At 46.5% G+C, this 22,575-nt stretch overlaps 1 protein-coding gene across 3 annotated transcripts in view; it reads right to left on the bottom strand.

The window, feature by feature from the left end:
- Positions 1–22,575, bottom strand: part of DPYD (dihydropyrimidine dehydrogenase) — a 526,421-nt gene that overhangs the window by 272,341 nt on the left and 231,505 nt on the right. For all 3 annotated transcript variants that reach the window (XM_081008554.1, XM_081008553.1, XM_081008555.1), the window contains one exon: positions 8,902–9,009. In XM_081008554.1, coding sequence (XP_080864680.1) covers positions 8,902–9,009 — 108 coding nt within the window. The remainder of the gene's footprint in view (positions 1–8,901; positions 9,010–22,575) is intronic.

Here is a 22,575-nt window from a genome sequence, read left to right as displayed (position 1 = left end):
AAAAGATGAGTGATGACGACGACCCGAGATCTCCGAGTCTTTCCAGTGAATCAGAAGATTCACAGAAAGGAGCACCAGTGGCCAGGGCAAGGGGGGAGCCTAGGGGGACACCCCAGGAAGATAGAGCCAGAGGGGACTCAGAGGGGAGCAGTTGGAAATCGGGACCAGCGTCACCGCCAGAGAGCAGGGAAGAGGAAGGGCGCCAGGGATCAAGCGCTGGCAGCTCACAACAGGGGGGAGGGCACGAGTCAGGAGTGGCCACACCTCCATCGGGGAGCGAAGAAACGGTCAGACGGAAGGTGGAAGGTTGGGCGCGCGCGACAAGTTCAAATGCACAGGAAGGTGGCGCAGTAGGCAGCCCGGAAAGGGAGCCAGGTCCTAAAGCCCGCCGAAAGGAGGGAGAAGAGTCAGGGGGGTCAGCGTCAGCGTCAGAGGAATCCCGGAAGGAAGAGACCCCGGGGGGCAGAGGGACCCAGAGAAGAACAGTCAGGCGGAAAAGGTGGAGCAAGGCTAGGATATTAAGTTGGTGTACAAGGGGCGGAGACTCAGATGGAGCTTCGCCGATCTAACCATTAGACGTAGGGTTGCACGCAGCAGCTTGAGAATGGAAACCGTAACTCAATAAAGACTTTTATTTAATGATCGCTGGCTAGCGTGATCCTCTGTGAGCTAGGATCTGGAAGCAACTCTGACAGTAAGCTCCATCCCATGAATTGTGGGCATCTACAGCCTCGCGGAGAGGAGAGAAAGCGGGTGCCTACTAGCGAGCTCACGAACGGCAGACAACATGACGGCCGAACAGCAGATAGTGGAACTCAGAGAAGCAGTGTCGCGCCTGAATGCCGAGGCTCTTGCATCCAGGAAGAGAGAGGAGGACGCAGCTGCCGCCTACAGGGATCTCCAGGTCAGGTTGGAAGTGCTTACGAAGCAAGGGCAACTGACACCCAAACCGGAGGGGATTGGGTTGGGGAGACGAACAGGCGGTTTGGTCTCTCACTTCGATGGGAATTTGCAACAGTACCCCAACTTTAGAGCAGATGTAATGTGTGCACTGCAACTGCTGAACAAAGACTTTAGAGATGAGCAAGAGAAGGTGGGATTCATCATGTCCCATTTGCATGGAGATGCTAAAGCATGGCTGCGCAATTTGTGGAGAGATAAGGATCCGGCGCTCCAAAACGCGGATGCCTTTATTAAAGCGATGGATGGGTGCTTTTTGTCAAGCATTGACGTGGATCTTGCTCGGCAGCAGATACATGGACTGAAGCAAGGGAGGGCCAGCGTAAGGCAGTACCATGCCCGCTTTTTCGCTTTGGTCAGTGCTCTGGAATGGGACAGAGATTCGGCTCCTGTAAGAGACCTGTTTTGGGAGGGATTGCACGGCTCGGTTAAAGATGAAATTGCGAGGGGGGAGAGACCCCGGACCACGCAGGAGATCGTTCAGAGGGCGCTGGCGGTGGGGGTGCGGCTGGAAGGACGTCCGTGGAGCAGTGGCGAAGGGCGTGGAGGGCGCGAACCAGCCAGGGGCTCCTCCTTCCTTCCCAGAGAAGCAGCGCGTGCGCAATCCACGCCTCCGCCAGGAGGAGGAGCGGAACCTATGGAGGTTGGAGGTGCAAGGGCTCAGTCAGCAGCCAGAGCCCTAGCACCGGCAGCAGTGAAAGCGAAGCCTCCTAGAGGGAACAGGAAGTGTTACATCTGCGATGATCCACAGCATATGGCGAAAGAGTGTCCCCAGAGGCTCCACAAGCACACTGCAGCCTCAGCAATGGTAACTGCAGCAACGCAGCAAGGACAACCACAGCAGGGAAACGACGGAGTCTGGTTGGAAGAGGCACTGGGGCCCAGCCAGACGTGTCAGTGAAGCAGTCCCCAGAGATTTTACAGCCCATGGACCCCCTCCCGCCCAAACCGGTAGTGAGGCTCACCGCGTCGCTCCAGCTGCCCAATGGAATCACCATGGACGTGCCAATCACCATTGACTCCGGAAGCAATGCGGACTTTATAGGGCAGGACTTTGTCGACCGGCACGCTATACAGTTGCTGCCTGCCACGCTGCCCCTGCAGGTTGTCACGGTGGATGGCAGGGAGCTGCTAGGGGGGCAAGTGGTGAAGCAGACGCCACCAATGGTGATGCGACTTGGGAATCACAGGGAAATCATCAGCTTCAATGTCACTCAACTATCGGACACGCCCATTGTATTGGGCATGAGTTGGCTGGACAAGCACAGCCCGACGCTGGCTTGGTACCAGAGGCAGCTGACCTTCGGCTCTTCCTTTTGCGCTGAACACTGCATCGTGCCCAGGCAGGAAGGAGAGGAAGAGGAGTCACAGCTGCAGCTAGGCACGCTGCAAGCGGTTCCCCACAAGTACGCAGAATTTTTGGAGGTTTTCTGCGAGAAGGAGGCAGACAGGCTACCCCCCCACAGACCATATGACTGCAAAATTGACCTGCTGCCGGGGGCGGCGCTGCCCAAAGGGAAGCTGTATTCCATGTCTGAGGACGAACTGCAGGAACTCAAAGAGTTCATAGATCATAATTTGGAGCGCGGTTTCATCCGAGAGTCCAAGGCAGCGGGGGGCAGTCCGGTATTCTTTGTTAAGAAGAGGGACACGCCCCAAAAAAGACTTGTAGTGGACTTTCGCATCTTGAACAGTGTGACCAAGCCATCGGACTTCCCCATGCCCCGAATCGACGACCTCCTCGCAAAGGTACGGAAGGGCAGAGTGTTCACCAAGTTGGACCTGCGAGGGGCATACAACCTCATTCGCATGCGGGAAGGAGATGAGTGGAAGACAGCCATGTTCACGCCCCTGGGCACCTACGAATATAGAGTTATGCCTTTTGGATTGCAAAATGGCTCCCACGTTTTTCAAGCTTTCATGCATCACGTGTTGGCGGGGCTCCTCTACAAGACGTGCGTCTGTTTCTTGGATGACATCCTGATCTTTTCGGAATCGCAGCAGGAGCATGACAGACACGTCAAGGAAGTGCTGAGCAGGCTACAGCAACATAGGCTTTACGCCAAGCTGGAGAAGTGCCAATTCGACGTGACGGAGGTGGATTTCCTGGGCTACAAGTTGTCTGATAAAGGGCTCGCCATGGACAGCGCCAAGGTCCGAGCAGTGTTGGATTGGAAAAGCCCACGCAACCGGAAGGAGGTCCAACGGTTTGTCGGCTTCGCGAACTTCTATCGCAAGTTTATCAAAGGCTTTGCGATGCAGACAGCGGCCATCACGGACACGCTCAGCTCCAAGAAAAAGAAGTTCATCTGGACAGAGCAGGCGGAGCAGTCCTTTCAGGCACTCAAGCGTCTCTTCGCGTCGGAAGAGCAGCTGCTTCATGTCAACCCCAGCAGGCCGATGAGGGTGGAGACAGACGCTTCGGACAGAGCCGTGGGAGCAGTCCTGCTGCAGAAAGACCCGCAGGGGGTTTGGAGGCCGGGAGCGTTTTACTCAAGGAAGCTCAGCAAGTCCGAACAGAACTACACCATCTGGGACAGGGAGTTGCTGGCCATTCATGCAGCGTTCAAAGCGTGGAGGCACTTCCTGATCGGCGCCAAGCACACGGTGCAGGTCTGCACGGACCACAAGAATCTAGAGCACTGGCGCACGGCACAGTTCCTGAACCAGAGGCAGATACGTTGGGCTGAGTTCTTTGCGAATTTCGACTTCCGAATAGAATATGTCCCGGGGGACACCAACATCATGGCGGATGCTCTCTCCCGTAAGCCACAGTATCTGGAGGAGGCAACGCCAGCGGCCGCCATGCACATCTTCGCACCGACAGTGTGGGCGTGCGCGGCGGCAACAGTTGACCTGGATGCGGTGCGACGAGCGTTGCAGGATGACTCCTTCGCGCAAGCAAAGATGGCAGAGGTGCACAGGGGCACGGCAGCGACCGACGAGTTCCAGCTGCGAGATGGTTTGCTCATCCGTAAAGGGGCCATCTACGTGCCGGGAGACGAACTTCGCGCCAAGGTACTGCAGCAGCTGCACGACGCGCCCACTGCCGGGCACTTTGGCAAGGAGAAGACGGTGGAATTAGTCGCCAGAGACTTCTGGTGGCCCGGAATGAGAGGGGAAGTCGCGGACTACGTGGCGAGGTGTGACACCTGCCAGAGGGCCAAACCAGTGCACAGACCGCCGGCCGGACTGCTGGAACCGCTGCAAACTCCGTTCGAACCATGGGAGAGAGTGGCCCTGGACTTTGTCACGGATCTGCCCAGCTCGAGGGGCAAGACGGCTGTGCTGGTGGTGGTGGACTTGTTCTCCAAGATGGCACATTTCATTCCGTGTGCGAAGGTGGCCACGGCGGAACAAACCGCCAAACTGTTCATAGACCACGTGTTCAAGGTTCACGGTCTGCCGCGGTCTATTCTGTCCGACCGAGGGCGACAGTTCATCTCAAACTTCTGGCAGAGGCTGATGGGCTTCCTGAACGTCAAGATCAACCTGGCGTCGGCTAGACACCCGCAGACCAACGGGCAAGCGGAGCGGGTCAATGCCATCATGCAGCAGTACCTGAGATGTTATGCGAATCAACAGCCTGCGACGTGGGTGGATTACCTGCCTCTCGCCGAGTTCGCCTACAACAACACGAAGCACGTGTCCACGGGGGTCACGCCGTTCTTCGCCAACAACGGGAGGCACCCCAGAACCTTCCCGGGACTGGAAAGAATGGGGGAGGGGGAGCCGCAGACAGCAGATGCGTTCGCGTCGGAGTTGCAGGAGGTCCACGATCAGCTGCGGCGGCACCTGGAGCTGGCTAAACACGCATACAAGGTACAAGCGGACAAACACAGAAGGGTTGGCGAAGAGATCCATGTGGGAGACTGGGTCTGGTTAGCAGCCCACGCAGTGCCGGCCAGGTCGTTGGCGAAGAAGAAACTAGGGCATAAACAACTGGGGCCCTACCAAGTCGAAGAACAGGTCAACCCGGTGGCTTTCAGGCTGGCTCTTCCGGAAGGTTCCAGAATGCATCCGGTGTTCCACAGATCGGTGCTCACTCCCTACAAGGCACCTCACAGGTTTCAGGAACCAGGAACGGCACCGGGTCCGCTCCGAGAGAGAACCGGGCAAGGGGGAGTGGCACAGGAGGAGCGCATCAACGAAGTCACGGAGATTTTGGACTCCAGATGGGGGGAAGAGGGGGTAGAATACCTTCTCGCCAAGGAGGGCACCCCGGCCAGTGCCAACAGCTGGGTGCCGGGCTACGCTTTAGACGAACCTCTGCTCAAAGAAGAGTTTCATGCCCTCTTCCCACACAGGCCAATGCCAGCAGACTTTTTCGACGACTGGCTTTTCACGCCCACGCTTTCAGCCAGCACGTTCCGGGGGTTCGACTCGGACGAGGAACCGACACGAGACGCCCGTTCCCCGGAGGGGTCACCCTCGGGATCTGCTTCAGAACCCTCGTATTGGTGGGATGATCGACCAGAGGAGCAGTTCCGCAGAAGGTGGCTGGAGGGTCCAGGACGAGCAACGTCTCCAGAAGGCAACGAGGGAGAGATGGACATGGACGTTTTCGGGGACGACCCGGGTTTCGAGCACGGCGGCACAGAGATGGAAGCGGAGGTGACCGTCGTCAACGAGAGCAGGGAGGAAGAACCGGAAGACTTCGGATGGCGGCCCGCCACGGGAAGCGAACTGTATCCGACATTCGTCCCCCTGACACAGCAGCACCCAGATCCCGCACCGGAAGGAGGGGAGGGGGGAAGAGGGGGCTTCGAGGGGGGGATGGATGTCAGGGGTTCAGGAGCAGAGGCAAGGGCAAGGGAGGAAACAGAGAGCGAGGGGGAGGAGGCAGAAGAAAAGATGAGTGATGACGACGACCCGAGATCTCCGAGTCTTTCCAGTGAATCAGAAGATTCACAGAAAGGAGCACCAGTGGCCAGGGCAAGGGGGGAGCCTAGGGGGACACCCCAGGAAGATAGAGCCAGAGGGGACTCAGAGGGGAGCAGTTGGAAATCGGGACCAGCGTCACCGCCAGAGAGCAGGGAAGAGGAAGGGCGCCAGGGATCAAGCGCTGGCAGCTCACAACAGGGGGGAGGGCACGAGTCAGGAGTGGCCACACCTCCATCGGGGAGCGAAGAAACGGTCAGACGGAAGGTGGAAGGTTGGGCGCGCGCGACAAGTTCAAATGCACAGGAAGGTGGCGCAGTAGGCAGCCCGGAAAGGGAGCCAGGTCCTAAAGCCCGCCGAAAGGAGGGAGAAGAGTCAGGGGGGTCAGCGTCAGCGTCAGAGGAATCCCGGAAGGAAGAGACCCCGGGGGGCAGAGGGACCCAGAGAAGAACAGTCAGGCGGAAAAGGTGGAGCAAGGCTAGGATATTAAGTTGGTGTACAAGGGGCGGAGACTCAGATGGAGCTTCGCCGATCTAACCATTAGACGTAGGGTTGCACGCAGCAGCTTGAGAATGGAAACCGTAACTCAATAAAGACTTTTATTTAATGATCGCTGGCTAGCGTGATCCTCTGTGAGCTAGGATCTGGAAGCAACTCTGACAATAGCTAACAAGATTTAGAAATGTGCTGATGTCACTGAGGGCAAATAAAGGTGCTTAATGGATCCACTGCCCCTACCCACAATTATTTTATTTATTTAACAAAATTTATATACTGTTTGAATGTCAAACAAAAACCCACCACAACCTCTAAGTGGTTTACAACAGTAAAATCAATAAATCAATCAATAAAATATTGATGAAACAGGTATTGAAATCAACATTAGCTAAAATGGGTGACCATGTTCGCTTTTCAATATAATGTCTGAAAAAGGGACACATTTGTAAGCTGCTGGAAATGTCAGTGAGATGTTCCGTCCTCTTTGGCTAATGCCTAGATTCCATTCAACTCATGTCTTTACACAAACCCAAATTCTTCCCACAATACTGTACTTAAGACAAAGGGTTTTGACACAGAGGTGAGCCAAGTGCCAATTGTAAATAATTGTGAAATACCTTCGATGCAGAGATTGGAATGCTGAAGTAAAAGGTTTAGGCCCAAAGCACCACACATTCCTGGCCAAAGCTGCCACAGGTATGGTAAGTTGTCAGGTCTACTTATGGAATAGGCAACTTAGTTGTATTATGGTTCTCATGTGGCACTACCACCAAATGTAAGTAGTTTTTGGCAACTTCCACAAGGAGAGGTACACTGCTTCAATAATGTCAGGGGACTGCCATCAGAACAGGGGAGGGAGGCAGGGACGCCGTTGGGATACAGGGAGCCGCAGAAGCTTCTGAGGAGCAGTTCCTCATCCAGCGGTGGGGAAAGCCACACCTCCAGTGGAGAAGAGAGGGAAGGGGCCAGCCAAGCAAGGAGAGGGCTCAAAGATGCTGCTGAAAGCCCAAGCTTGGTTGGCCGGGGGGGGGTGACGCACGCCACTTCCATCGCCCAGCTTGCGCAGAGGGGTGAAACGCAAGGAGGGGAGGTGGAGGTTTGGGGTGTCTAAGTTCTTATGTTGGGGGAGAAGCCAGAAGGGGCCACTCCCGGATTCTGTAAGTGACTAAGACGGACATGAACTTTGGAGTTCTGCACTGTAAATAGTTTGCACAATAAAAACCTGTAAAAGACAGGTTTGGAGTCTGGTTACTCGCGAGGAACAACCAGCAACATCTGACAAATAAGTATTAATATTCACACAGGATTGAATAATTCAGCCTTGCCGAATGTCACAGGTTCATAGACTCCACCTCCCAAAGACAGTAGACAGATTTCAAAAATGTTCATCATCTTATCCTATGAGGTGACAGGGAGGGGAGCTTTTTCTCTCTTTAACCAAAAAAAGCCTTGTCATCACTTTAAGTGGCACCATGGTTGCTCTGTGAATGTCGCTGGGCAGAACACGCCCAGGAACGAGGCTATTTCAGGAAGTAGAGTCATTTCCTACCTTGGATTATTATTGCAGCTGGTGGTGGAGAGACCAATGGGAGACTCCACCTCAAAATAAATAATTAAATCACTGGGAGCAACTCTGTCATGGCTCCGTGTCATTTTCATTGGGCTTTTCTTTCATAATGAGGAATGCTACTGACCTAATTGCAGTCCTATTGCTGCAATTGCTGGAGCAATGACAAAGCTATTTTCCCTAGCAAAATGAAGACCGCATCCCACTGCTGATTTGCATTTATCATGGTAATCCACACAACTGAAAAATAAATGAGACACCCCCCCCCCAATATAAAGGTATCCAGAAATATTCCACCACCACCACTTTCATGGAAAACTATTGTTTCTTTTTTATTTTTCCCCAGGAAACTGTAATGTCCCCTAGTTTGGGAATAACACATAACTATAGCTAGTTAAAAATCCTCTTTGCACAGGAGGAGAAAAAGGGAGGGAAAGTGACAGAGCCCTAAGGCTCATGCACATAACACTAAATCATAATTGCGTGCTCTTCTATTAATGACTTTTCATTCTAAGCTGCTGGAAAATCAACACTATGGCCTGTGTTTAAAGACCTCTTCTGCACACACAGCTCCATTTTCCTTCAGAGCAGGAAAGTCCCACAATGTTTTAAAGAGGCTTGCTAAAGGAAACTCAAGAATGTGCACAAAAATGGCATCTCTGGCTCACTGAATGCCACCCTATGGGCAGGGGCAAAACTCTATGCTCAGTAGTGTGAATGACTTGTGTTGTTCCCTGCATACCAGTTTATATTGTTTTATTAAAGCCATGCTCTGTGTACCTTCCATATGGAACATTACAACATATATGTCCCCTTCCTGGTTCAGGGTGGAGTAGAGAATGCAAGGCTTCCTTTTATTGAAGACTTTTTATTAGTAAGATTCTGAATAACTATAGATCCTGATACTTCATATTTTGTTTTTGTATTAAGCATATCGAAATGTGAGGATATAAATGTATTGCATAAATATCTTGAGAACAAATCGTTCCGGCTACCTGGTTTACTTGCCATAGCCACCAATGGCAGGAAGTCTTTAGATGTGTAAAATCCTTGATCCATTCCCAGACCTTGAAATACAGCTTCTCTCTTTGGTTCTGGTAGACCTGATACACAAAAAGTAGAAACGGTATGTGAGTATGTCAAGTATTCATAAGAAAGGAAAATATCTTCATCCTCTCAACCATTAAATTAGAAGAACCTATAGAACTTTGCTGACAACCAAAGATGGCAATTCATGATCATTATATTTTGTGCACAGTAACTTTTTATTCAGCAAGGGCGTATTCATCATCAAAATCATTTATATAATGTTTTCAAGTGGTCAAAGCGTTTCACATCTATTATACACAGTAGTTATAACTATCATGCAATGTCAGTGAATATTCTTATCCTCTGTACTGCAGGTGGGGAAATGGAATCATAGAGAAAAGTGTTGTTTGGCCTGAGCTCACCTAGTGAGTTCATAGCCAAATAAAGACCTGAAGTTGGGGGTAATCCAAAACCCTCCAGAGCAGATTGAGGGGCACGGGGGGAGAGAAGAAGATGAGGAAGTTACATTATGCAGACAGAAATCTTTGCACTAATGGGATGACTTTGTTGGATACAACCCAATTAAACCATTTTGATATTTGTATGATTTGCATAAGGGCTTGACAAAAGAGCTCTTCATGTTGATTACACATATTTCAGCACTAACAACTCTCTACACAATTAGGGCTCATCTCTATATCCCCCCCCCCCCAAGATCCGGTACACATTCAGAAAGATCTACTGGGTACCTCTAATAAGGGAGGAAGAGCAGCTGCCATCAGGAAATATATCTCTGTTGAAGCTTCTGGCAGCTTTTCTTTCTTACTGTAATAAATACTGATAAGCTGCTACACGACAAGGATTTGTTTCAGCCACTTGAATGGACAACTGTAACAAATATTTTACCAGTCACCACAGTGTCGAAACATTGTCTTTTTGGACCTTAAAAGCCCCTCACTTGAACTTCATATGAAAGAATACACCAAGTGCCATTTTACATCACCCTGAGACCTCAGTCAAGACAAGAAAATGTCTGAAGACAGGAAAATAAAACATTTCTCTACATCTGGAGCAGGGAGACATTATGAGTGCAAAAAAACAAAAAAACCCGACACTTAGAAAAAGAAAATCCAGAGATATACCTTCAAGGATGAAGGACCCTCGAAGACCATATTCTTGGATGCCTGCCATACTCACTGCCAAGAGTCATTCAATGCTCCATCAAACATAGAACATGCAGATACCCACAATGCCCCCACACAATTGAATGCCCATAAATTTCCAAGGAAGCAAGCACAATATCTATTTCCCTTGAAAACAGAGGTGTCAGAGCAAAAACTGGTGTGTGTGTTGCATTTAAGAGGAGGAACTCTTGGACCAAACTCAACATCCCAGATGCGGGTGGCACTGTGGTCTAAACCACTCAGCCTCCTGGGCTTGTCGATCAGAAGGATGGCGGTTCGAATCCCAGCAACAGAGTGAGCTCCCATTGTTCTGTCCCAGCTCCTGCCAACCTAGCAGTTCGAAAGCACGCCAGTGCAAGTAGATAAATAGGTACCACTGCGGTGGGAAGGTAAATAGCATTTCAGTGCGCTCTGGTTTCCGTCATGGTATCCTGTTGCACCAGAAGCGGTTTAGTCATGCTGGCCTGAAAGCGAGATGTGCACCACAACATATCCCAGACTAAACCATTCCACCCTTCCTCAAAGAGAGCAAGACAGACAATGTAATGTGATATCAGAAAGATAGTTGATGTGTTCATAACACAGGGCATAATTACACATTTCCAGTTGTATCTATTATACCATAAGTGCAAGGATGTCTCCTCATTGCAGCCCTGTGTGTGCTGCTTTCCTGGAACTGAGCTGAAATCCTTTGAAGTTTTCCCATTGACTTGTATTGAGAGAAAGCTTTGGTACTTCAGCCCCTGAAGGCATTTGAGGCAATACAAATAGATAGGCCCCTATTCTTTACTACACAATACAGGCGTTGCTAATCCCCTCATTTACTACCCTGACTACTGTTGAACCAACCTCCTGTGTACCTCTCTTTCCTCCTAAATATGGAAGGGGTGTTCTTTCTGGAGCTTGCTGTTCCTTAGTGAGTACGCGGAGACTGTCTCACTCTCACATGCCTCCTCTTCCCCGGAAGGAGCTGGTTTGGATGGTGTGAAGATGAGACAAGCCTGGTGTGGGGAGGGCATGGGCAGGGAATCAAGAGGTACTTTCCTCTTCCCGTTGCTAGTCTCCGATTCTCATTCTCCTTAATGAAGGCCCCCACAGCCCATTGGGCCCCTCTATGGGATCATCCCCTTCCCATTCTGCATTTCCCCGAGGTTCGTGCACCACTCAAAAAGCCACTCCTAAGTTTGGGACGTGGGGCAGAGAGTTCCAATGGGAGCTTGCTCACTCTACAGTGGTACCTCGGGTTACATACGCTTCAGGTTACATACGCTTCAGGTTACACACTCCGCTAACCCAGAAATAGTGCTTCAGGTTAAGAACTTTGCTTCAGGATAAGAACAGAAATCGGGCTCCAGTGGCACGGCAGCAGTAGGAGGCCCCATTAGCTAAAGTGGTGCTTCAGGTTAAGCACAGTTTCAGGTTAAGAACGGACCTCCGGAACGAATTAAGTACTTAACCCGAGGTACCACTGTAGTTCTAAATCATGGGAAGAGCCTCGGCACATGCAACAGTCTTCTCCATTGCAGACTTTCCCCACAACACTGTTAGAATATTCCATTCCACCTTAAGTACAGGCATGACTGTTGTGTGTCACATGCCTGTTTACACTCCAGCACAGCTTGCTGGGAACTTCCGTTTGGGTATAGCTTTTGCTTATGCTGCTTGCTTGGAAGTGAAAGGGAGAAGACATGTTTTTCCCTTTGTCCTGATATACGCTGAATAAACTGCTGTAAATATGCTTTGCACAGCCTCTCCCTGCCACTTCTGTTGTGTGTTTACTCTGCTGAGTTGCGTGCCCAACTTCTGAAGCTTCTGAAGCTCTGGGTCGCAGATTCATGCTGCACCAAGGACTGGAGTTAGACCGGCACGTTGGCCAGTGGGCTGGAGCCAGCTGGGGGCCTGCCAATTGCCCTCGTTCCCTTGGAAGCATCCCAACAAACACGTGGTGGGAAAGGGGATGAAGTGACAGTGGAGAGGGTCCTCCAACATCTGCCCTCCTGTCAACCGTTTCCTCCTTTTTTCGGACAAACAGCGTCAAAAGGTGAAGGCACACCTCGCAAAAGAGCTCCTTAGAAGATGCAATCTAGGTAACACTATCTCTCCAGCCTCTTGCTTGTGTGTGTTTTGTGTGCACGTCACAAAAGCAGAGGTGCATCTAACTAAAGCCTTGTTAACGCAGAGTATTAGTAAGCCCTGGGGGGGAAGCAATTCTAGAGGGGAAGAAGGCTTATTAATAAATTAGGAAGAAAATAAAAATGATGGTTTTTAAATGGCAAAGCTATTAAGCAGTTCTTTTAAATCAGTTTTTAACAAGGAAAAATAAGCAGAAGTAACTACGGTACAATTAAGAAAGTAATGGCCCAGATCCTGAGTTGCAGTTAAGAGTTCTTCAGCGCAGCTTCTGGGAAGGGCTGGCTAGGTGGATTTCAGTTCATCTTGCAGCCGTCTGGGAAGTGGAGGGCTCCTTCTCCCAGTCTCTATAATCATTGCTGGTGACAGGGAACTCACCTGACAAGTTGCTAAGACTTTCACCTATACACGCAACCACTGCTGACAGTGGCACCTCTAGCACAAGACGAATGCAAAACACTCTGCTGGAGGAACCTCTGCCTCACAAAGACAGGGCTAAGATAGACAGACACATTTATAGACTGGTGGTGCTGGGCTGGGAGTGGACTCGTGTGTTGAATTTAAACTATATGAAGAATAAGTTTATTTTCAAATAAAATTGAAAATGCAGGAAACAAAAAAAAAAGTACAATCAGCACTTAAAAGTAAAACAAAGCCACTCATTAAGAGAGTAGTAAATGAGTACATAAATAAAAGATTAAATTGGCTGGTTACCATCTTTAGTATAGCCTGTAGGCTAGTTCAGAGTAAAGATTGCTAACTATCGACTATGTAGCCACAACCTAGTCAGAAATAATACACGCCTCTATAGTTGATTGGATCATGGTCAGAACACCAAGGAGCTTCCACACAGGAGATAATGGAAAACAAGGTGCTATGACAACTTTTTAAACCATTTTCATCTCCCACAGAGAGCTCACTTCTGCAGCCTTTTTCTTTTTTGGACAGATTAATTTGAAGAGAGCAAAGCTGTCAGCAGTCAGGTTTGATCTGCAAGTACCTGTACTACACCTGTCTCTTTTTTCCTCTCTCTCAAATGCACACATTCACCTGTAGTGTATTTTATAACTATTTTTGATTTGTGGGTCCTTTTTTTCTTAAAAGTGAGGAATGAATGGTGAAGCATACAAATATATATTTATTTTCAAAAAAGAAAAAAGTTGGACATGCCGGCCTGTAGGAGGAAACCACACTGACAGCTAAGCCAATGTTCAATTTTCTGGTCTGTAGAGCCATGGTGGAAATTACAAATCCAGGACTTTATTCTCCTGTGTGTGAACATTCTCCACTGTGTGTGAATACAGTGGACGCTCGGGTTGCGAACGTGACCCCTGTGGGAGGCACGCTCACAACCCGCAGCGTTCGCAACCCGCAGCGCAGCACCTGCGCATGTGCGGGTTGCGATTCAGCACTTCTGTGCATGCACAAAGCGTGATTTAGTGTTTCTGCGCATGCACGAGCGCCAAAACCCCAAAACACACAACCTGAAGTGTCTGTAACCCAAGGTATGACTGTGTGTGCATACTGACTTCTGGTTTAAGTGTTGCTTTTGTCTTAATAGACCCTGTAGATTTTACTCCATGTGCGCTGTAAAGGTTTAAAGCTTTAGATGTTATACTTCCTAGGGTATTAGGAGCACCAATTCATGAACAATTATTTGCGTAGGAGAATAAAGTTCTAAATTCCATAATGCAGAAAGGACCAGTTCAGGTATAACAGGACTATTGGACAAAGTACAGCTTGTTTGAGGGTGAACAAGCGATGAGCTTATTTCTCTGGGTGTTTTGATGGCTTCAGGTTGGCAGGCGCAACATGGCAGCTATGAAGATTACACAGAATCACAAAATTGCAGAGTTGGAAGAGACCCCGAGGATTATCTAGTTCAACCTCCTGAAATGCAAGAATATGAAGCCATCCCATATGGGATTGAACCTGCAAGCTTGGCATCATCAGCACCATGCTCTAACAGGCAGTTTAAGAATTTGTAAAATAAATAAAGTATTAAAACTCAGTGCACAGCAGCACTAACATGCTACTCGTTGAAGACTTGCAGTGCAGAATATTCTTGGGTCTCAGAGAATTGAAGCTATTGGAACTGAAACTAGGGAAGAATTTGGCTGTGTTTGTGTATAGCAACATCATCAACAGAGTGTGCTGCTACTTACATGTGTGCCTTTTCATTTTGTGGGCAATCGAGCAAAGCTGTATTTGTGACCCTGTCATCTGAAAGCAGTATTTGGGAACGTTTTCTCAGTTACCATTTCAATACGCCACCTCTCTGGCACTAAAGGGCACAGAGAACTTTGTTAAACAAAGATCTAGTAATGGACAGATGGGAGAGTGAGATCAAGATTATCGGATAGAGAGCCAATAGTCACACTGGAGAGACACTCTTTGGTAATGAACAGCCACCCAGCAGAAACACACTTCGGAGAGAGATCAAATATTGATATATCACCCAGCAGCCACCCAGGAGAGAAACAATTTGGAGTAAAAATACAACACACACACACACACACTACATGGGGAAGAACGTAACTGAGAACAAACATAGAGACACACAATCTGTATAAAAGCCACCAGCAATAAGAGATACAGGGAGAATAACATCTGAAATAGATAAATGATTTGGAAGTAACATGCACCCAGGACAGATGCCATTTAAACAGATGTTGGACACCCCCACCTCTATGGTGAGTGCAGTAAATGCCCAGGAATCACACATATGCCACTCTCAGATTTAGCTGCTGCAAGGCCTATTAAAAATTTCTGCTACCCAGGTAGTTTTACAATCACCACAACCCAACAAAATAATCTTTTCTAGCATTTATATTCTACAAGCACATATATTTAAAAGGTGGATAGGTCAAACCCTGTTCCAGCATCATAAAACCTGAACATCCCAATTATTATAAAATCAAAATGATTTGTTCCAACCATCCAAAGGCTGACACAGTGAACCTGCAATGCTATAAAGCTTGCCAAACTTTTCAAAACTCCAAGAAGAAAGGGCTGTGATACAGCAGTGAAAAAATATCTCCTTGAACTAGGGATGCTTGAGGAATTAGATTTCTGTGAATTCTGATGCAAACAGAATAAGTGGACCAGAAATCCTTCTGATGTCACACTTCTCAGAATGGGAGGGATGGACAAAAATACCAATGCAACACTAATTAAAATCTCTTAAGTTGTACTACAACTAGGGAAGGGGGAGAAACTAAGCCTTGTTTGCATTTAAAGGTAAAACCTAACAAGTCCACACTTTCTGTAACAATATGTTAACTGAAGCACAGCCATCCTTTGAAATTTGCACTCCTTTGAATTTTGCAATGCAGTTCCCAAGACAAGTCAGACACACAAAAATGCATGTGCTATGCACAGAAACACAGATATCATTGAAAACAACATGAAAAATGCATTATATTAGGGAAAACTGATTTGCAAAAAATGTGTACATGGGGACAAATTTCTACAAATGGCAGGCAAATTTTGATGAGGACTTTGTTTTTTTTAAAACACGCACAGACTGATGTAGCAATGTGTGGACCTGAACATAGAAGAAGACTGAAAAAATAAGAAACCAAGAGAAACCAAAATTGACAGATTCACCCATCCCTAATTACAACACATATTTGGTATACATTGATTCTTTTCCTAGCTGGAGCCGTTCCCCAAAAAGAAATGGCTGTAGGAGTTAGGCTGCTGAAGTCTGTCAGCAGGAGAGAGTGAGTGGCAGAGTCTTCTATTTGTGCCTGTTTGTGTGTGAAGTCCTTGGGTATGTATTTGTTTGTGGTCCTTCTGAGGAAGAGAGGAATAACCAAATTCTCACATAGTTATCTTAAACTGGATATCCACAAATGATCGTTTACTTTCCCCATATGCTTTCAGTTGGGTTAGAAAGAATGGCATTTGGTAGGCTGTGTGTAACAGGAACAAGGCTGAGAGACTGGAGCAAGACTGGAGAAGGCAAACTTTGCGGCTAATGCCTGTACCATCATGAGGCAGGCAACACACACACAGTACATCTGCAATGGAAAGGAAGCAGTGAATCCCACACTTCTGAATAAACAGGACTTTGCAAAACAGATCTGTTTAAAACAAATGAACAAACTATATAGAACTGAGAGGCATTGCATACCAAGGGAACTCTCCCAACTGTGATGTTCTGACAATGTGTGCAGTTGTTTTGCTGACTGCCGCTAAAAAAACAAAGTTTGCAAGAAATTAGCAAAGGGAGCTAGAAGTATGAGGAGGTCCAGTCACAGCAGACCAAGGACTGTTAAACATTCAAAGGATCACGTTTTGCAACTTCAGCTACACAAGAGGCTGGCTATCAAAATTAATAGTTTAGAATGTTGAAGTCTACAGTATACAGTGGTACCTTGGGTTAAGAACTTAATTCGTTCTGGAGGTCCATTCTTAACCTAAAACTGTTCTTAACCTGAAGTACCACTTTAGCTAATGGGGCCTCCCGCTGCTGCTGCACCGCCACCATGCAATTTCTGTTCTCATCCCAAGGTACTATTTCTGGGTTAATGGAGTCTGTAACCTGAAGCGTCTGTAACCCGAGGTACCGCTGTATCTCAATAAATATTGGCATGCTGGTGCAAGACCAACCTTCAGCTCCCCGCCAGCCTCCAAAGGAAGACAACTATGGTGCTCCACTGAATTGAAATTTCAGCCTTCATGACATAGGAAAACGGCCAAGTAAACAGCTATTTTCATGGAGGAGGGTCAAGATATTAACTGATACGCATGAAATTTCATATATAGCTATATAATCCCTAGTATAGTAAGATAAGACCTTTGGAGCAGGCATTTTTTTAAAAAAAGCTTTTTATGAACCATCCTAGTATGGCAGCAATTGTTCCTTGATAATTTGTCGCCCCCCTCCATGATGGCACCTGGGGTTGACCGCCCCCTTCCTACACCCCTGCTCTTTGGTTGCGGCGCTCATCTCACTTTACAGGCTGAGGGAGCTGGCGTTTGTCCGCAGACAGTTTTTCTGGGTCATGTGGCCAGCATGACTAAACCGCTTCTGGTGCAATGGGACACCAAAACCAGAGCAGCACATGGAAACGCCAATTTCCTTCCCGCCGGAGCAGTACCTATTTATCTACTTGCACTTTGATGTGCTTTCGAATTGCTAGGTTGGCAGAAGCTGGGACTGAGGAACGGGAGCTCACCCTGTTGTGGGAATTCAAACCACTGACCTTGTGATCGACAAGCCCAAGAGGCTCAGTGGTTTAAACCACAGCGCCACCCACGTCCTGTTAGGATATTTCCGTTCCACCTTAAGAAGGGAGCAGGTTGTTGTGTCACAGCCTGCGTATTTCCTGTTCACAGGATGTTTCTGTTTTGTCTATGAAGCTTTTGTTTCTCTCTCTGTGCCTGAGACATCGAAGCAGGCAGTCATGTTTTTTCTTTGTTCTGATCAACGCTGAATAAAGCTGTAAATAATGCTCTCCTGAGTGCATCTTTCTCTGTGAGAACTCTGTTGAAAGAGCGTGCACCAGCCTTGGAATGTGGCATGTTATTTCTGAGGCTCGTGCCGCTAATTGACTGATACTGTATCTACGGGAGATCGATGGATCGTTCGGAATCGACGTGGAGGCATGATGGCCTTTGTCTCCCTGGCAGTATCCCAACACGTCCCACCTTATACACACTTACTTGGGAGTAAACTTAATGGAGATTATTTCTGAGTAGACATGAATAGGACTGCATTATTTCTATCTTAGTCACTCTTTCACACCCACTTATTTATTCTCTACTCAAAGGCCATCTCCTCATACTGTAAGATTCATTCAATAACTCTTATAGAACTGCCCTTGAAGGGAGAGTTGATGGAGGAGAAGCCTAGAAGTAACTTGTCCAGGACCCAGATATACAAAATTCAAGAGATGTACATATCTGGATGGAATACGCTGGCCAGATTATATAAAGAGAAAAAACCATTCTCCATTTCTCCCTAACCCCAGGCGTATTCTAGCACAAACACAGACATTTTTTTTAAAAATCTACAGGGGGGGGAAATTCCTTTAAGTTATCCATTGTACACAAAGTTCTTTCAATGGCTTCTTGCATTTCCATTTCAGAGATAGCATGACGATTGTTAACATTCATAGGTTTGCAAAAACAGAGAAGATGGCTTGTACTTTGAGTACACTGAAAGTAAACATCAAACGTACATAAAAGTACATATTCTAAATTCAGTCTGCATAAGCATCACATAATGTTCTAGGAAACTCTGATCTCTTCAACAAGCCCATTTAGAAACAAAGATGGTAATTATGTACAAAAACTATTATGTACAAAAACTAAGAAAGGGAGTACTAGAAGTTTCAAACGCTACTTCCTTGAGATAAGTATTAGTCCAAGATAATCAAACCATTTTAAAACAATCTCAAGTTGGATTTTCATCCTATATATTAAAACCGTTTATACATAAAACCACAAGGTGACATATAACAAGAGAACATTTACAATTTATGCTATTAACAGTCTTGCATTTGGCTGCTTCAATAAAACAGTGATTTAGTTTCGAGCCACTCTAGATAGAGCCTGTCACCTTGTGCTATAATAACAGCTATAGAATACTAAAACACATACTGCAATTGTATATTCCTCATCATACGAATATGTTCTTAACAGGATTCCCACCACCGCTACCCCAGGAGGGGGGGGGGGAGGACTTACATTCCTAAGGAAATGTGTAGACTTCACATTACATTGTAGACATTTTGCAATTTTAACATAAAATATTTATTCATGCTGGAAGACACAGCCTCATCCCGCTCATTCATTAAATATATTTATTTGAGAACAAATCTTTTTGATTGAATACTTTGTAAGGAAAAGCCCTAGGACTCGCAATGTCACCACTCGGCAAGCTATGGAAGGCTGATGTCAGTGACAGATCGTGTGGGCCACTGGATGTGACAGCTCATGCCTGCAGGATGTCCTCTGATGGGAAGTGCATGAAAAAGAATTACAGGTAAAGTTTGCTTTAAGTGCCAAAAAAATGAATATTTATGCGCCTCTTTCGCAAATGGGAATATTTCATAGGGAAGGTGCACGCTGTCTGTTGCTGGAAGAATTTCGCGAAAAGGAGAGCATGACAATCAAGCCAAACAAGGAAAGAGAGGCGGAGGGAGAAAACACACAAGCTCTTGGCTATTAAAATTCATTCCAATTAGAAGAAAATGAAAACAGAAAGGCAGCGACATCTCTAACTAGATACTTGGTATAGCGTTATGAAGGTTTGATTTTCGGAGATGAAAAGAACCCAAGGCTTCATAGGTAATAGCAGGTGACCAGTATCTCTCAAGGTCAGGCTGACAGCAGTTGGCATGCTAGCAAGGTCCGTTTGTTGTTGTTTTTTAAGAAAAGAAGCCCTCCCTTTGCTGCAAACCCTTCCCTTTTCTATGCTGGCAGTTTGGTGACTTCCCATTGCGAAGTTCAATCAAATATGGATGCTCCCCTCTTTTTTCCCTGGTGTTTGGATTTGTGGGGGTAGGGGCTGTTTTTGTTGGTTTGTTATGTATGTTGATGGAGATAAGTGTTTTAATTACTTCTTTAATGTCTGGGCTTTTGTATTTTCTCCTCTCTCCCTCTTTATTTCCTGCTGTTGAGATTAATGCCTCATCTCCACAGCAGGTGCCACTTTGATTATTATTTTTTCCTCTTTTTCTTTGGAAGACTGACTGGGCAGATTTATTTTGTAACGTAACTGCTTCTTTTTATGCGCTCTGTATGTGTGTGTGTGTTTGAACACACACACACACACACACAAATAATACATACATATAAGTATACATACACACTTATTTGGATATATCCAAAGCTAATCATACTTAAGAGTAGCCCCACTGAAAACAATGGATTTAACTCACTTGATTTTAATGGGTCTACTTTGAATGGAGATTTTCTTACTACACTAAGTGGTGTTTTCATTTTTTGTTTAAATTAATCCTAAATCGTAATTCTCCAGTGAAGCCTACCACTTCATAATAAGAAAAATAAAATAATGGTGGTTAAAATTATGTGTCAATGACTCACAAGTTAGTGTTTCCTTCAAGGGAGAATAGAAGGGACCATTCCCAACATTACTTCGTTACTGTGCGTGCTTAAAATGAGGGATGGAGAAACCTTGTGACTGTTCAGATGCTGTTAGACTACAAAAGTTATCAACTCCAACCACCATTGCCAATGGGCAGGGATTGTGGGAGCAACATCTGGAGGGCCACAAGTTTTCCACAAGTGGTTTATAAAAAAACAGAACCTCAAAATAATGAAGTGTTTCAAAGAATACAGTGGTACCTCGGATTAAGTACTTAATTTGTTCCGGAGGTCCGTATTTAACCTGAAACTGTTCTTAACCTGAAGACCACTTTGGCTAATGGGACCTCCTGCTGCTGCCGCGCCGCCGGAGCACGATTTCTGTTCTCATCCTGAAGCAAAGTTCTTAACCTGAAGCACTATTTCTGGGTTAGCGGAGTCTGTAACCTGAAGTGTATGTAACCCGAGGTACCACTGTAGTTGGAAGAAGTAGAGGACAAATGAAAGGCTTTCTTCTTCCACAAGTGCCTTTTGGGGCCTATACAAAAAGGGAAAACAAATTATCTGGCAATCACCAAAAACCATCTCTATGTATTTACACATTACAACATCTACAGTGGAACTTTCTCATTCCTTCCCCACAACCAGGAACTACTGCAAAAGACACGTAAGCTTGAGGAGGAAATACCAATTTGTGGTGAGGGCACAGAGCTAGCACATTGCTTCCACCTGCTCAGTGCAGGCCTTCCCAAGTTGTGCAGGGAAGTTCTACCCTGTTCACCTCAACGTCAGTAGAAGCAGAAGAGGTTTGCTCACTGTGGGGAGGGTTGTGTGGTACGCCAGGCTGCCTGCTGCAAGCCCATCTCTCCCCTCTCCCTCCTGGTAAGCAGCAGTAACACACCTGTTAGGAAGCTAGCATCATGACACCACACCACCACCAAATGGCTTCAGAGTAGAAGCATCCATGTGACTGGAAGCTCTGCATCAAACCTTCCCTTCACCACATGGGAAGGTCTGCTACTGAATGGTTGGGAAGGAAGATATTTCTCTATTATGATGACAGCTTTTTAAAACTGCTGGTGAGAAACCTGTGTCCCTCCAGATGCACACACCAATCACCTTCTAAATCTGACCCATGGACAGTCCGGGAATCAGGGTGTTTTTACATGAGTCGAATGTGTGTTTTTATTTATAATGCATCTCTAGGTTATTTGTGGGGCATAGGAATTCATTCATATATTTTTTTTCCAAAATATAGTCCAGCCCCCCACAAGGTGTGATGGACAGTGGACCAGCCCCCTGCTGAAAAAGTTTAATGACCCCTGTCCTATTCCATAATGATGATGATGGTGGTGATTTTATTTATACCCTACCCATTACACATTTTAAAACTTCTCTACACAGGCCTGCCTTCAGGTGTCTTCTAAAGGTTGTATAACTCCATATCTTCTAAATAACTCTGTATCTTCTAACATTTCTCCAATGAAATGACATGCTAAGGAAAAGTGGGACATTCCAGGATCAAATCAGAAACCGGGATGGCCTCTGTAAATCCGAGATGTCCCTGGAAAATAAGGACACCTGGAGCATCTGCAGATGTTGCTAAACTACAAATTCCATCTTCTCTGATCATTGGCCATACTGTCTGGTCTGATGGGTGTTGTGTGTCCAATAACACCTGGAAAGACACAAATTTCCTACTGGTGTGCATGGGGATGTTAGGGGTGAGACCAGTGCATGTGGCCTCATGCCTCCTACATGCAAAGTTACCTGTTTGGCAATAATGCCTCAGTTAAGTGTATGGGATTTCAAAGGGTTTACTCTGAGTATGACTTAGTCAGATATTACCCAGTGCTGAATAATCAAATATTTGTCAGACACACAGAAATGATTTATACTAATATGTTGGCCTATAGGAATATATCCTTTATGTACTGTTACAGAGTGGTCTTAACTTTGTGGAAATTATATTCTATTAACATTTTGTATTTTCAGGTCATTGTATTATTGTTGTTGTTTCATCACCTGCTTTTTAACTGACTGAACAATTATTTATTTAGGGTTTTTTAAAATAATAATAATAATAATAATAATAATAATAATAATAATAAACATTTATATATTTATTTTAAATTAATTTCCAAATGATCAAAATATCAATATAAATGCTTGGGGGAGAATATGGAGGGAAAGTGCAAAATAAGTTTAAAAAACAAAATCAACCATTTCCATTGTTTTTCTAGAAACACCTTTAATCTGTCTAGT

This window comes from Podarcis pityusensis (assembly GCF_964106645.2).
Source record: "Podarcis pityusensis genome assembly, chromosome: 6".
Taxonomy (NCBI): Eukaryota; Metazoa; Chordata; class Lepidosauria; order Squamata; family Lacertidae; genus Podarcis; species Podarcis pityusensis.
This window is presented reverse-complemented; position numbering and strand designations above follow the sequence as displayed.